This window comes from Perognathus longimembris, chromosome 13 (genome assembly GCF_023159225.1).
Source record: "Perognathus longimembris pacificus isolate PPM17 chromosome 13, ASM2315922v1, whole genome shotgun sequence".
Taxonomy (NCBI): domain Eukaryota; kingdom Metazoa; phylum Chordata; class Mammalia; order Rodentia; family Heteromyidae; genus Perognathus; species Perognathus longimembris.
This window is the reverse complement of record NC_063173.1, coordinates 56,964,856-56,978,167: the sequence shown is the minus strand read 5'-3', so window position 1 is coordinate 56,978,167 and position 13,312 is coordinate 56,964,856. Positions and strand designations below refer to the sequence as shown.

General features: G+C 41.7%; 1 protein-coding gene across 2 annotated transcripts in view; it reads right to left on the bottom strand.

The window, feature by feature from the left end:
• The window catches only part of Rtn3 (reticulon 3), a 56,964-nt gene that overhangs the window by 18,684 nt on the left and 24,968 nt on the right, over positions 1 to 13,312 (bottom strand). The window contains exons 1-2 of one of the 2 annotated variants that reach the window (XM_048360787.1): positions 6,492 to 8,209; positions 4,547 to 6,461 (exon numbers count right to left, since the gene is read on the bottom strand). The exons of the other annotated variant lie outside the window; for it this stretch is intronic. Coding sequence (XP_048216744.1) covers positions 5,218 to 6,461; positions 6,492 to 7,440 — 2,193 coding nt within the window. The 5' untranslated portion in view covers positions 7,441 to 8,209 and the 3' untranslated portion in view covers positions 4,547 to 5,217. Of the gene's footprint in view, positions 1 to 4,546; positions 6,462 to 6,491; positions 8,210 to 13,312 lie in introns of those variants that run through there. 2 annotated transcript variants of the gene reach the window in all.

The following is a 13,312-nucleotide window of genomic DNA, read 5'->3' as shown; positions in this document are numbered from 1 at the left end:
CTTGAGCAAAAAGAAGCCAGGGACAGTGCTCAGGCCCTGAGTTCAAGCCCCAGGACTGGCAAAACCCAACAATAACAACAACAACAACAACAACAAAACCTGTCTGTAGGCTGGGCACTGGTGGCTCATGGTTGTTATCCTAGCAACTCAGGAGGCTGAGCTCTGAGGACCACAGTTTGAAGCCAGCCTGGGCAGAAAAGTCTTATCTCCAATTAAACACACACACACACACACACACACACACACACACACACACACACACACACACATTTTAAGTAGAGCTGTGGTTCAAGTGGTAGAGCAAAAAAAGTGAGAAAAACTAAAGGGCAACACCTAGTACCTGAGTTCAAACAATAGTACCAGCACTAAATAAATAAAATAAAAATTACTCCAGATGGAGAGCTCAAAGCCAGTCTGGAGTATATATGAGACCATTAAAAAAAAATCTACTCCAGTTTGAGTGTGGTGGCACACGACTGTAATCCCAGTATTGAACAGGCTGAGACAGCAGGACTGAGAGTTGTCTGGTAGCAGGCAGACATAGGGAGACTTGTAACATGGACAGGGATGTGGACACATGGACAGACAGAAAGAGAGAGAGAGACAGACAGATAGACACACGTCCTAAGAATGATTATGTCAGATTTATTTCATGTGTGGTATATCTTGTCTTGTTCTGATTACTATTGGGGATTGAATTTATGACACCGGTACTTGTTAGGCAGGTACTCTGCCACATGAGCTATGCTCCCAGTCTAGTCCTAGATGATGGTTATTCTTCCTCCTCCTCCTCCTCTTTACTAAACTTCCAAAAATCTACAAGTGGAATTGTAGGCTCCAGTAGAGCACTCATCTTGAGCAAAAGAAGCTAAAGGGCAGCATCCAGACCACGAGTTCCATCCCCAGGATCAGCATGTTCACACACATCCACACAGGCACACACAAGAAAAAAATAAGCTAAATCTGTATCAGAGGGAAATGGATTACTACACTGCTGTTAAATAAATAAATTTTATGTATTTCAACAGAAAAGAACCAGAAAAGTTGTCTAATAAAGACAAGGAGAATAAAGAGGAGTTAAGTGAAGCCTCAGGGGAAATGTACTTGCTCAGCATGCACAAAGTCTTAGGTTTAATTCTCATCATGGAATACAAAGTAAAACACTGAAAAACCTAAAATGCTAGATATACACATATTTATGTAAATTTGAAAGATGCACCTGGGCCTTGGTGGTGGTTAGTTCTGGGGAAGGGGAGGAGAAGCCAGCGGGTTAAAGAGTGGTGATGAAGGGCCTTTAGACTGGAAATAAAACATGATCTCCAGGGTTAACAAGTACTAGAAGTTAATTTTACGAATGCATCTGTCTCTATGAAAAATATATACTTATTTTTAGTGGTACTGAAGATTGAACTCAGGGCCTCAGGCTGGCTAGTCAGGTGCTCTACCACTTGAGCAGGGCTTCAGCTCTTTTTGCTTTAATTATTTTTCAGGTTGGTCTCATGGCTTTTGCTGAGGGCCAGTCTTGGATCATGGATACGGCTTACAGTCTCCTGCAGAGCTGGGATCCATACTACCATACCCAGTTGATTGTGTGAGATGGGGTCGCAGCAACTTTCTGTCTGGGCTGTTATCAAACCATAATTCTCCCAAGTAGCTAGGTTGACAGATGTGAGCCACCATCACTAGCCTGGCGTGCGTGCGTGCGTGCGTGCGTGCGTGCATGTGTGTGTGTGTGTACTGAGGTTTTAACTCACAGGGCTTTACTTTCTGACTCAGATATTTTTTTTGCTTACAGCTGGTACTTAACCACTTGAGCTACTTGAACCACCCTTCCAGTTTTGGCTATCTGCTGGTTATTGTAGCTAAGAGTAGAGGTTTTGTCTCCCTGGGCTAACTCTAACTCTGAACCACCATCCTCAGATCTCAGCCTCCTGAGCAACCAGGATTATAGATATGAGCTCTTGACTGGCCTGGCGTTTTTTTTTTGTTGTTGTTGAGATGTGATCTAAGTTTTTTTTTTTTTTTTGGTAGGAATTGGCTTCAAACTCCAATCCTTCATCTCTGCTTGTGTTTCTGGGTAACAGGTGTGAGCCACCGTACCCAACTTTTTTTTCCATTTCTCAAAAACAAATACCTCTAACAACATCAATGACTACTATGTAATGCAATGTTATGTCATCATGTACTGAATCAACCAATCTGCCAACGAGCATTTTTCTTCTACAAATTTTTTTTTAATTGCTAGGGCATTTCAATTTACATACTAGTCACCGAGATATATGCCTGCCCATTTAGATGCATTCTTCCTGATCTAGATACTCAAAATCTATCAATTGTGAGAGACAGGAATCTAATTCCTCCCTCCCCCAGACTATTAGAGAATACCATACCAGAATTTTTCAGTAATCATCTATAATACCAACATAAAGACCTCATTACATACTGATACATAACATCAGGTGGCAGAAAAATAAAATACCACTAATTTTTTTGTTATTTCTTTGCCTATATCCACCCAACAATGTTAGACAAAAACCTAATCATGGAACTTTATTTTAAATGAGGATGATATTTTACTGAAATACTTTACATTTTTAAAGATTTAGACACAGAGAAAGATAATTTTTTTAAAAAACCTCTCAGTTTTGGTGCTGAGAATGTGGCTTAGTGGTATAGTGCTTGCCTAGCATGCATGAAGCCCTGGGTTCCATTCCTCCGTATCACATACACAGAAAAAGCCAGAGTGGTGCTGTGGCTCAAGTGGTAGAGTGCCAGCCTTGAGCTTAAAAAGCAGCTCAGGGACAGTATTCGGGCCCTGAATTCAAGCCCCAGGGCTGACCAAAAAAACCCCAACTCTCAGTTTTGAAACTTTTGAAGTAAAACCTTTGACTTCTGCTTAATTACATCAATCTTCTTTAATTATCTAAAAATATCTACTAGTAGAATTTGATCCATGATGAATATCCAGAACTTCATATTTCTTTTCATCTTTCATACTAAATGAAATAATGTAGTTGGGAATGACTAGTAATTAGTATTTATATACTTCTTTGCCTTAACAACACTATAAAACATGGCAAAACAACCACCATCACCTCATTAACAAAGGAAGATGCTGAACCAGTTAGGCTAGTCGTCTCATCTCACACTAATGCACAAAAGCACTGGAATTTGACCCTGGAGGCTTTGTAGAATAATTTGTGTACACCTCATTACTCAACAGTAACTATCTTTAAGAATTACTACAATTTAGGAAGAAATCTAGAATGTATCAGACAATTATATTATAGAAATGATAAAGACCATCTACGTCAACCATCCAGATAAGGAAAACACTCCAAAAAGTTTATGAGCTAATTGTTCAAAATTATACTTCTATGTGCAGTATCACAAGAATTAGAAATTAGTACTCCTTAATCTAAGCTCAGCAATCTTCAGTTGTTACATTGTATTATCCTTAATTATTCAACCTGGGGGCAGGGGGCCTGCGGATGTAGTTTGGTGGTACAGCACTTGTCTGAGGGGGGAGAGGTTTATGTGAGTCCTTTTCAACCAATAACTGGGCACAGTGGTGACTAAAGGAGGCATAAATAAGAGGATCGAAGTCCAGGCTAGTCTGGGCATAAAGTGAAATCCTCTTTCAAATAACAATCCATACAAAAAGGCTGGCAAAAGTGGCTCCAATGGTTGTGACAGCCTATCATGTGTGACCCAAGCTCAAATCCTAATACCTCCAAAAGAAAAAAAGTGCATATTAACTAAAATATTTTTCATTATAAATATTACCATTCCATGTTATGATTTCACTTGAAAAAAGCATCATCAGAAACACTGGATTTCACTAGACACTATGTTGAAAATGAACTACAGGACTTGTGGGTGGGACAGGAGGGACTAAGACAGCGAGGGAAGGGGTGACATTGTTCAAAAAGAAATGTACTCTTTACTTATGTAACTGTAATCAATACCTCTGCACATCACTTTTATAATAGCACTAAAAAATAAACCCAAAACATCTGATTTGCCTTATACAGTAAGGGCAGAAGAAGTTGTAGACAGGGTTGAGGTAGGAGAGGGGGATTTGTGGCGGGCTTTAAATATGCTTTTTTTTTTTTTTTTTGCCAGTCCTGGGGCTTGGACTAGGCGTTGGCAATGTCCCTGAGCTTCTTTTTGCTCAAGGCTAGCACTTTACCTCTTGAGCCACAGTGCCACTTCTGGCTTTTTCTATATATGTGGCGCTGAGGAATTGAGCCTAGGGCTTCATGCATGCTAGGCAAGCTTTATACCCCTAAGCTACATTCCCAGCCCCTAAATATGCCTTTTCCTTGTATTTTCCAGATAGCATTTGAAGTATTACTAAGAGTCAATGCAAGGAAAGTGATAGTTTTATTGTATTTATTTATTGCCAGTACTGGGGCTTGAACTCAGGGCCTGGGCACTGTCCCTAAGCTTCTTTTGCTCAAGGGTAACACTCTACCTCTTGAGCCATAGCGCCACTACCAGCCTTTTCTGTTTATATGGTACTGAGTAATTGAACCCGGGGCTTCATGCATGCTAGGCAAACACTCTTATCGCTAAGCCACATTCCCAGCCTCAAAGTGACAAATTTTAAATAAACAGGGAAGGGAAGGATACCTGGTACTACCTAATGAGCTGTGGCCTAAAGATTATTAAATAAGGTTCAAAGTAGAAAAAATGTGTAAGTTTCTCTTAAGTATCACTCCAAAATAGTACTTTAATAATATTGGTCACCTACTTTCAGAGCATTAAGTTCTCTGTGGAATATGATCAAATTAATTATAAGTTTCATTTACTGTGTTTCCCAGAAGGAATTGTTTCTTTGATTGTTAAGTAGATTTTACAAGGTCTCTATCAAAAAATCTAAGACTGTAATTATTTGATTTTTTTAAATAAATAAGAATACCATGGTATTTTTAAAACCAGCCATCACACTCAGGCCTAACCTATAGGAAAAGGACCTTGAAATATAATTGAAAAGTTACAAATTTTAGGAGATTAATTTCATAAAGTGGCCTAGTGCTTTGGAAAATACTGAAGGGAAGCCAAATTAGGCAATCATTAAAAAAGAAAAAGGAACTTGCTTGTCCCCATCATATAGTATGTTTGCATACAGCTGTAAGTTTATTACTAAAACCCAGATACAAAAAAAAAGGCACTGCTAAGTAATCACAGCAGAGCTAACCACATGCAGCATTTCTAACATAAAGGGTTACCTGAGAAGTCTGTGAGGAGTCTTGCTAGGACATGCTTGGTTACCAGGTCAGCTTTGCTAAGGTTGGAACGAGTATCTACCCTACTTTCTCTGATAATAGTGGATTCTTTGGAAATCCCAAGATCAGATCCAGTTTTGACATCTGTGTGTTCCAGAGTGCCACATGATGGCGGAGAAGCACGGGTTTGCTCAAGTCTTCCTTCAGGAGATTCTCCTCCAGCCTGCACAGGGGTGGACTTCTCCACCTGTCTTTCACCTAATTCTGTGAGGGCTCTGATTGTGAGCTGCTCTTGCTCTAAATCAAGAGATGCCACTGGCGGTCCCTGGGCATCTAGAAGCTCCCTTCCATTCACTTCTTTGCTTGGTTCACTGCATTTGCTTTTAATATCTTTATGTTTGGGCTCATTTGCCTCACTATCACGTAAGACTGTTTCCACTGAGAAAATTCTTTTATGGTCAGCTGTCTGCTCTAACATGGCTTCAGAGACATTTCCTTCCTCTTTGTCTACTATTCCTTTCAGTGTGTTTTCTGTAAAGGCTGCCATCAAGTCCTCTGGGGAGGAATCATCTGTATCTCCAACATGTTTCCCTTGTAATGACTTCAAGTTGGCAGAAGCTGTTGTGTTTGAAAATTCTGTTGTATTAAAAACACTAGGAGGTGCTGCTGAAGAAAGTTTGGAGTCATCATCGACTCTAACAGGCTTTTCAGGAGCAACTTCTGACACACTGGTATCTGGACTTCTTCCAAGAGTACCAAGCTGAACCTGACGTGGCTCAAAGTCACTGATAGGCTCTTCAGAGTTTGCAGGTGTTTTCTTTTCCACTGTTTCACAACTGGGAATCTCTCTGGTTTCCCTCTCACTCACATTTGCCAGGGCACTTGGAACAGAAACAGGCTTTTCAGCTTGAAATTTGTTGTTTTCCAATGATACATCTGTTGCCATGTCTTCTATGACTGTGTCATCAGACTCACCAGAACTATCAGCCTCTGCGATTTCTCCCAGTGCAGAGCTCTGCCAGTTCATGTCATCCTTCCGGTGTTCATCAGGTAAAACTACGTTCACTGTGGTCGTCCTGGAACCCACGGAGGCATGTCTCTCTAACTCTGAAAGCATAACCTCTTGTTTCCCTTCATCACCTTGCACCCCTTTTACACTGACTTCTTTTGTGGGAGACTCTCTTCCAGGTTTCCCAGTGAGAGCATTGTCTTGTGGGACACATGTCTCTGCCCTGTCACCTGTGGATTTGGTGATGGCAGTGCCCCCACTAGCAGAACATACAGGAACCTTCTGATGGTTATTTGTTTTAAGATTTATAACTGGAATTTCTGAATGACATTCGCTCTTGCCAAGTCCTGTACCTTTTGGGGTGTAGTCAGAAGACTTATTGGTTTGTTGTTTCACTTGGGGAACCAAATCCCATGTCAGTATTTCATTAGTAAAGTTATGCATATCATTCACACATCTAGACACCTCTTCCAATGCCGCAGTGGTATGTGAAAACTGTCTAGTGAGCAATGCAGAGGTTGGGTAACGCCCAGCCTCTTTACTTCTCAGTGGAAACACTTTGTCATTTGTCTCTGACATGTCTACAGAGGATTCTCCATCAGTGTGTACCGCCCAACCACCCAAGTCATCTGTGCTCTCCTTATATGAGTCCTTGAATTCTCTGTCAAATGTTGCTTTGTCAATAATCACCTCAAATGGTGATTCAGGGGAATCTTTTTCTGTGCTACCCCCTCCTGAAGTGTCAGATGGGGACAAGGAGTATGCACCAATGACTTCTGCTTTAGGTGGCTTAATGGGGGCTTTCTGTGCTGTCAGCAAAGTAAGCCTGTTTCCAACATCCAGTGCAGTTCTATCCTCCCTATTCGGTGCCTCACTTGGGCTCCTGGGCTCCTGGTGTGTACTTATTTGCTCTTCTACTGGAGCAGCTTCCTTTGACAGAAAAGCATGATGTTCTGGGAGGCTGGCTGGAATGGAGGGGCAAATGCAAGGAACTCCTGCTGCAAGAGACTCCAGTGAGTCTGCTCCATCCTTGCTGGTTCCCTGAGGCTTTTCCACCTTTTTCATATCTAGAAGAGCCAAGTGGTCTTTTCCTTCTTTGGCTATAACAGGCTGGCTGCCTAACACTTGGCTTTTTTCTCCATGCAGTGCTGAAAGGTCAGGGTTATGTATTTCAGAGGATGAAAGAAAAGAGGAAGTCATAATTTCTGAAGGTAGCTCATGAGAGCTCAGTTCCTCTATAGTCAGAATTTGAAAGAGAAAATTTGTTTACCAGATACAATTGCACTTTAGCTAGTCAGGCCAAGCAGCATGCTTTACATTTTAAAATCATACACATATACACACAAGATGCATGTATATATATGCATATGTACACATACATACGTATACACATAAGTACATAACAAAAGAATAATAAAAAGTTCCTATAAAACATGCACAAAACTGCCAACAGTAAAACAGAGAAGCTACTTCGTGCCACAAATTGCAAATGACAAAGAAAACATCAGGATAGATTAATTAGCCTATTTTTTCCATTGTAAAGGTAGAATTATTAAACAAATAATCCATACAAAACAAACAAGCTACTACTATGAAGCACCTTGACACCTGTTTAAAGTGTACTACTCCAGTATACAATGGCTCTTAAGCCCACTGTTATAGTCTTACAACATCAGAAAAGGTGGCCAGAAGTTGAGCACTAGCGGCTCACACCTATAATCCTAGCTACTTAGGAGGTAAGATCTGAGGATCCTGGTTAGAAGCCAGTCCAGGCTCGAAGTCCATGAGACACTTATCTCCAAGTAAGCACCAAAAAGGCTGAGTGAAGCCATGGCTCAAAGGATAGAATGATAGCTTTGAGCAAAAAAACTCAGGGACAGCACTCAGGCATAATAAATTCAAGTCCTAAGGCTGGCATGAAAGAAAAGAAGGAAGAAAAGAAGGAAGGGAGGAGGGAGAGAGGGGGGGGAAAGAAGGGAGGGAGGGAAGAAAAGGTGGCCCAGTTGTTTGTGTTTATGTGTACTTGTGACATAAAAATAGCCTCAACAAGCTAAAGAGTTAGGCCCTAGTGCCTCTTGCCTACAATCTTAGCTAATGAGGAGGCTGAGATCTTGAGGACTACAGTTTGTGGCCAGCTAGAGCAGAAGAGTCTGCTAGACTTCATCTCTAATATAATGGGGGGGGGCAGCAGAGTGGAGGTGTAGCTGAAGTGGTAGACACTAGTCAAGCAAGCAAGAGCAAGAGTTCAGAGCCCAGTACATCTCACTTGAAAAGAGAAAAAAAAAAAAAAAAAAAGGATAGCCTGCTCCAAAATCTCTGTCCAAACTTGTCATTTTAATAAAAAGTGAAATGATGTAAATTGGCTTGTCTGGTTAAGACAGAATTCCTTTTTTTATTTTTATTTTTTGCCAGTCTTGGGCCTTGAACTCAGGGCCTGAGCACTGTCCCTGCCTTCTTTTTGCTAAAGGCCAGCATTCTGCCACTTGAGCCACAGCACCACTTCAGGCCATTTTCTATATATGTAGTGCTGGGGAATCGAATCTAGGGCTTCATGTATATGAGGCAAGCACTCTTGCCACTAGGCCATATTCCAAGACCAGAATTCCTTTTAAAATAGCTAAGTCTCTCTTTTTTTGGTCAGTCACGGGGCTTGAACTCAGGGCCTGGGCACTGTCTCTGAGCTCTTCAGCGCAAGGTTATTTAGCACTTTGCCACTTGAGTCACAGCGCTACTTCCAGCTTTTTCTGTTTATGTGGTACTGAGGAATCGAACCCAGGGCTTCCTGTATGCTAGCAAGCACTCTACCACCAGGCCACATTCCCAACCCCTAAAATAGCTAAGTCTTATCAGTAATTAATTCCACAGTACTCATTAATCTATCATGTTATTCTCTAGTTTTCCAACCTGGCAAGCTTTATTAGGGAAAAAGATTAAAACCACCATCTCATGGGAAAGCACTGTATTTCTTTTTTTTTTTTGGCCAGTCCTGGGCCTTGGACTCAGGGCCTGAGCACTGTCCCTGGCTTCTTCCCGCTCAAGGCTAGCACTCTGCCACCTGAGCCACAGCGCCACTTCTGGCCGTTTCCATATATGTGGTGCTGGGGAATCGAACTGAGAGCTTCATGTGTAGGAGGGAAGCACTCTTGCCACTAGGCCATATTCCCAGCCCTGTACTTCTTGCACATTGCTATACGTCTTAAGCTGGAAAAAAGTAGGTTTTAAATAGTTCCAAATGAATCAAACAATCAGCTCCTTAGGTCAGATGAGACCTAAGCAGGCTCAGGACAGCAAAGCCTTGAGTATGAATGAGTCACTGGGAAGATGTGAAAGAGAAGTTTGGGGGGGGGGGAGGCAGGGGCGTGTATCTTCCCTTAGCTTCTGTTCTTTTTCTTGAGTGAATCTGAATAATAAACAAAATAGGCAAAAGCAAATTTATAACTTCATTCAAATGTTATTTACTTTTTTACTGGTCCTGAGGTTTGAATTCAGGGTGTAGACACTGTCCCTTATCTTTTTTACTCAAAGCTAGTGCCCTACTGCTTGAGCCACAACTCCAGTTCAGGCTTTTTTTGGTGGCTAACTAGAGAGGATCTCACAGACTTATCTGCCTGAGCTGGCTTAAAACCATGATCCTCAGACTTCAGCCTCCTCACTAGCTAGGATTACAAGTGTGAGCCATTGGCACCTGATTCAAAGGTATTAAAAAAAAAAAAGAACAACTTACTACAATAAAATTCTATCATAAAAATGTTTCCAGGGGGGCTGGGAATATGGCCTAGTGGCAAGAGTGCTTGCCTCGTATACATGAGGCCCTGGGTTCGATTCCTCAGCACCACATATACAGAAAATGGCCAGAAGTGGCGCTGTGGCTCAAGTGGCAGAGTGCTAGCCTTGAGCAAAAAAGAAGCTAGGGACAGTGCTCAGGCCCTGAGTTGACGGCCCAGGACTGGCCAAAAACAAAAACGAAAATGTTTCCAGGGCTGGGAAATGTGGCTTAGTGGTAGAGTGCTTGCCTTGCATGCATGAAGGCCTGGGTTCAATTCCTCTGTACCACATAAACAGAAAAAGCTGGAAGTGGCACTGTGGCTCAAGAGGTAGAGTGCTAGCCTTGAGCAAAAGAAGCTCAGAGACAGTGCCCAGGCCCTGAGTTCAAGCCCCAGGACTGGCCAAAAAACAGAGCGTTTGCAGCACATACCACCCAATCTGGAAGAAATAGTTTCATTGTTAATTAATGTTCATAGAGTTCATAAGCTTGAAGGTTAGAATGATTATGTTCATCATTGTGAAGGTTAAAATGTGTACTATGAAATAACTTGTGAGTGGGAATGGGAGGAGAAAACTGGGAGTGAGGGAAGGGGTGATATGTACAAAAGGAAATGTCTGCCTGACATGTAACTGCAACCTCTCTGCACATCATCTTATAATAAGAATTAAAAAAACGAAGTTTCCAAATGCCACATAAAATTCTATTTTGACATCACTGAAATCTGACATAACAGAATCTAAGCTTTTGAATAGCAGAACTGTAACATGGTTGTTGTCTTTTTTTTTTTTTTTTTGGACCAGTCCTGGGCCTTGGACTCAGGGCCTGAGCACTGTCCCTGGCTTCTTCCCGCTCAAGGCTAGCACTCTGCCACTTGAGCCACAGCGCCGCTTCGGGCCGTTTTCTGTATATGTGGTGCTGGGGAATCGAACCTAGGGCCTCATGTATCCGAGGCAGGCACTCTTGCCACTAGGCTATATCCCCAGCCCCCATGGTTGTTGTCTTTTTAAAAATACCTTTCCTTTAAAGTTTTCGTGTTTAGTTTTTTGGGTTTTTTTTGCAGCCAGTCTGGTTGCTAACTGGATTATTAGGAGGGAAAAATTTTGAAGCCAGCTGTAACTCATTTAATTCTAATGCAATTATTAGAGACTATGGCTTATATCTATCATTATGTAGCTAAGATATTCAGCATGACTGGATTAAGGGTATAAGGTAAATAAAAGGCTCAGTCCTGTGCAGTGAAAGGTGTGAGTACTGTAGACTACACCGAAATCATAAATATTCTAAAACTGGTTTGTTATGGGATTTATTGGTCATTGTAGCTATCAGAAACCATCTAATGAACCAAAATCTAGGTTAAGGTAAAACTGTCTGGGAACTCCTTCCTTTAAGAAACGAACTCTGGGGCTGGGGATATAGCCTAGTGGCAAGAGTGCCTGCCTCGGATACACGAGGCCCTAGGTTCGATTCCCCAGCACCACATATACGGAAAACGGCCAGAAGCGGCGCTGTGGCTCAAGTGGCGGAGTGCTAGCCTTGAGCGGGAAGAAGCCAGGGACAGTGCTCAGGCCCTGAGTCCAAGGCCCAGGACTGGCTAAAAAAAAAAAAAAAAAAAAAAAAAAAATCCAAAAAAAAGAAACAAACTCTGGGGCTGGGAATATGGCTTAGTGGTAAAGTGCTTGCCTTGCATGCATGAAGCCCTGGGTTTGATTCCTCTAGACCACGTAAACAGAAAAAAACCAGAAGTGGCACCGTGGCTCAAGAGGTACACTGCTAGCCTTGAGCAAAAACAAGTCAGGGACAGTGCTCAGGCCCTGAGCACAAGCCCCAGGACTGGCCAAAAACAAAAAAAAAAAAGGAAAAGAAATGAACTCTGAGGTGAGCTAAACAGATCCTACTCCACAGGGATGGCTCAGCTTGTATGTTTTACAGAGATGGAAATTTCAGACTCAGACCTGTGCCTTTTCACAGATGAAAAGTGAATTAGTTATAATGCAACAAATGTTTATAAAGTGTCTACCATGTGCCAGACACTGTTTTAAATGACACATACTTGTCAGTTTACCAAATCTTGCTTCTCTTCTATCTTCCTTGAACTTTTTTTTTTTTTTTTTGCCAGTCCTAGGGCTGGAACTCAGGGCCTGAGCACTATCCCTGGCTTCTTTTTGCTCAAGGCTAGCACTCTACCACTTGAGCCACAGCGCCACTTCTGGCTTTTTTCTATGTACGTGGTGCTAAGGAATCGAACCCAAGGCTTCACGTGTACAAGGCAAACATGCTACCACTAGGCCATATTCCCAGCCCCCTTTCCTTGAACTCTTAACACTCCAAAAGTTTTGAATTAGGTGTATAATAATCTAAAGTAACACTATGAGATTAAGTTAGAAGTCCTTGTCTCAGAATACCAACAGATCTACTAAACATCATGACTACCTGATAAACTTTAAATATTTTACTAAAGGTTCTTTAAAATGACTAACAGTTATTATACAAAAATCATTTTAGGGGGCTAGGAATGTGGCTTAGCGGTAGAGTGCTTGCCTAGCATGCATGAAGCCCTGAATTCAATTTCTCCTCAGCACCACATAAACAGAAAAAGCTGGAAGTGGTGCTGTGGCTCAAGTGGTAGAGTGCTAGCCTTGAGCAAAAAGAAGCCAGGGACAGTGCTCAGGCCCTGAGTTTAAGCCCCAGGACTGGCCAAAAAAAAAAAAAATCATCTTAGGGTTCGGTATGGTTGTACATGCCTACTATTCTAGGACTAGGAAGGCTAAGGCAGGAGGATCAAGAGTTCAAGCTCAGCTTGGGCCACAGTAAAGACTAAAAAAAAAAAAAAAAAATTTAAACTGCCAAGTGCTGGTTCTGTAATTCTAGCTACTCAGAAGGCTGAAATCTGAGACTTGTGGTTCAAAGCCAGTTTAGGCAGGAAACTTCAAGAGATACTTTTTCCAATTAATCACCAAAGAACCAGAAGTGGAGTATGTCTCAAAGGTGGTAGAATGTCAGCCTTAAGTGAAAAGGCTAAGGGGCAGCACCCAGGCCCTGAGTTCAAGCCCCAAGACCAGCAAACAAACAAACAAATAAATGCTAGCTCTCATTACCATCAACCTGATTTCCTCAAATGTAGCCAAATCTGTTCTTTAATTTTAATGGTTTTATGTCAAATTTCAGCAAGTGAAAAGAAATTCCTCTGGCTTGTTAAATAAAAACCCTAACAAACTTGGACAGAGCTTACTTGTTTCAAGACAATGGAAAAAACTGGGTTGAAAGTAAAAAGTTATAAAGACTATAACATCAAAAAGAACAAAAACT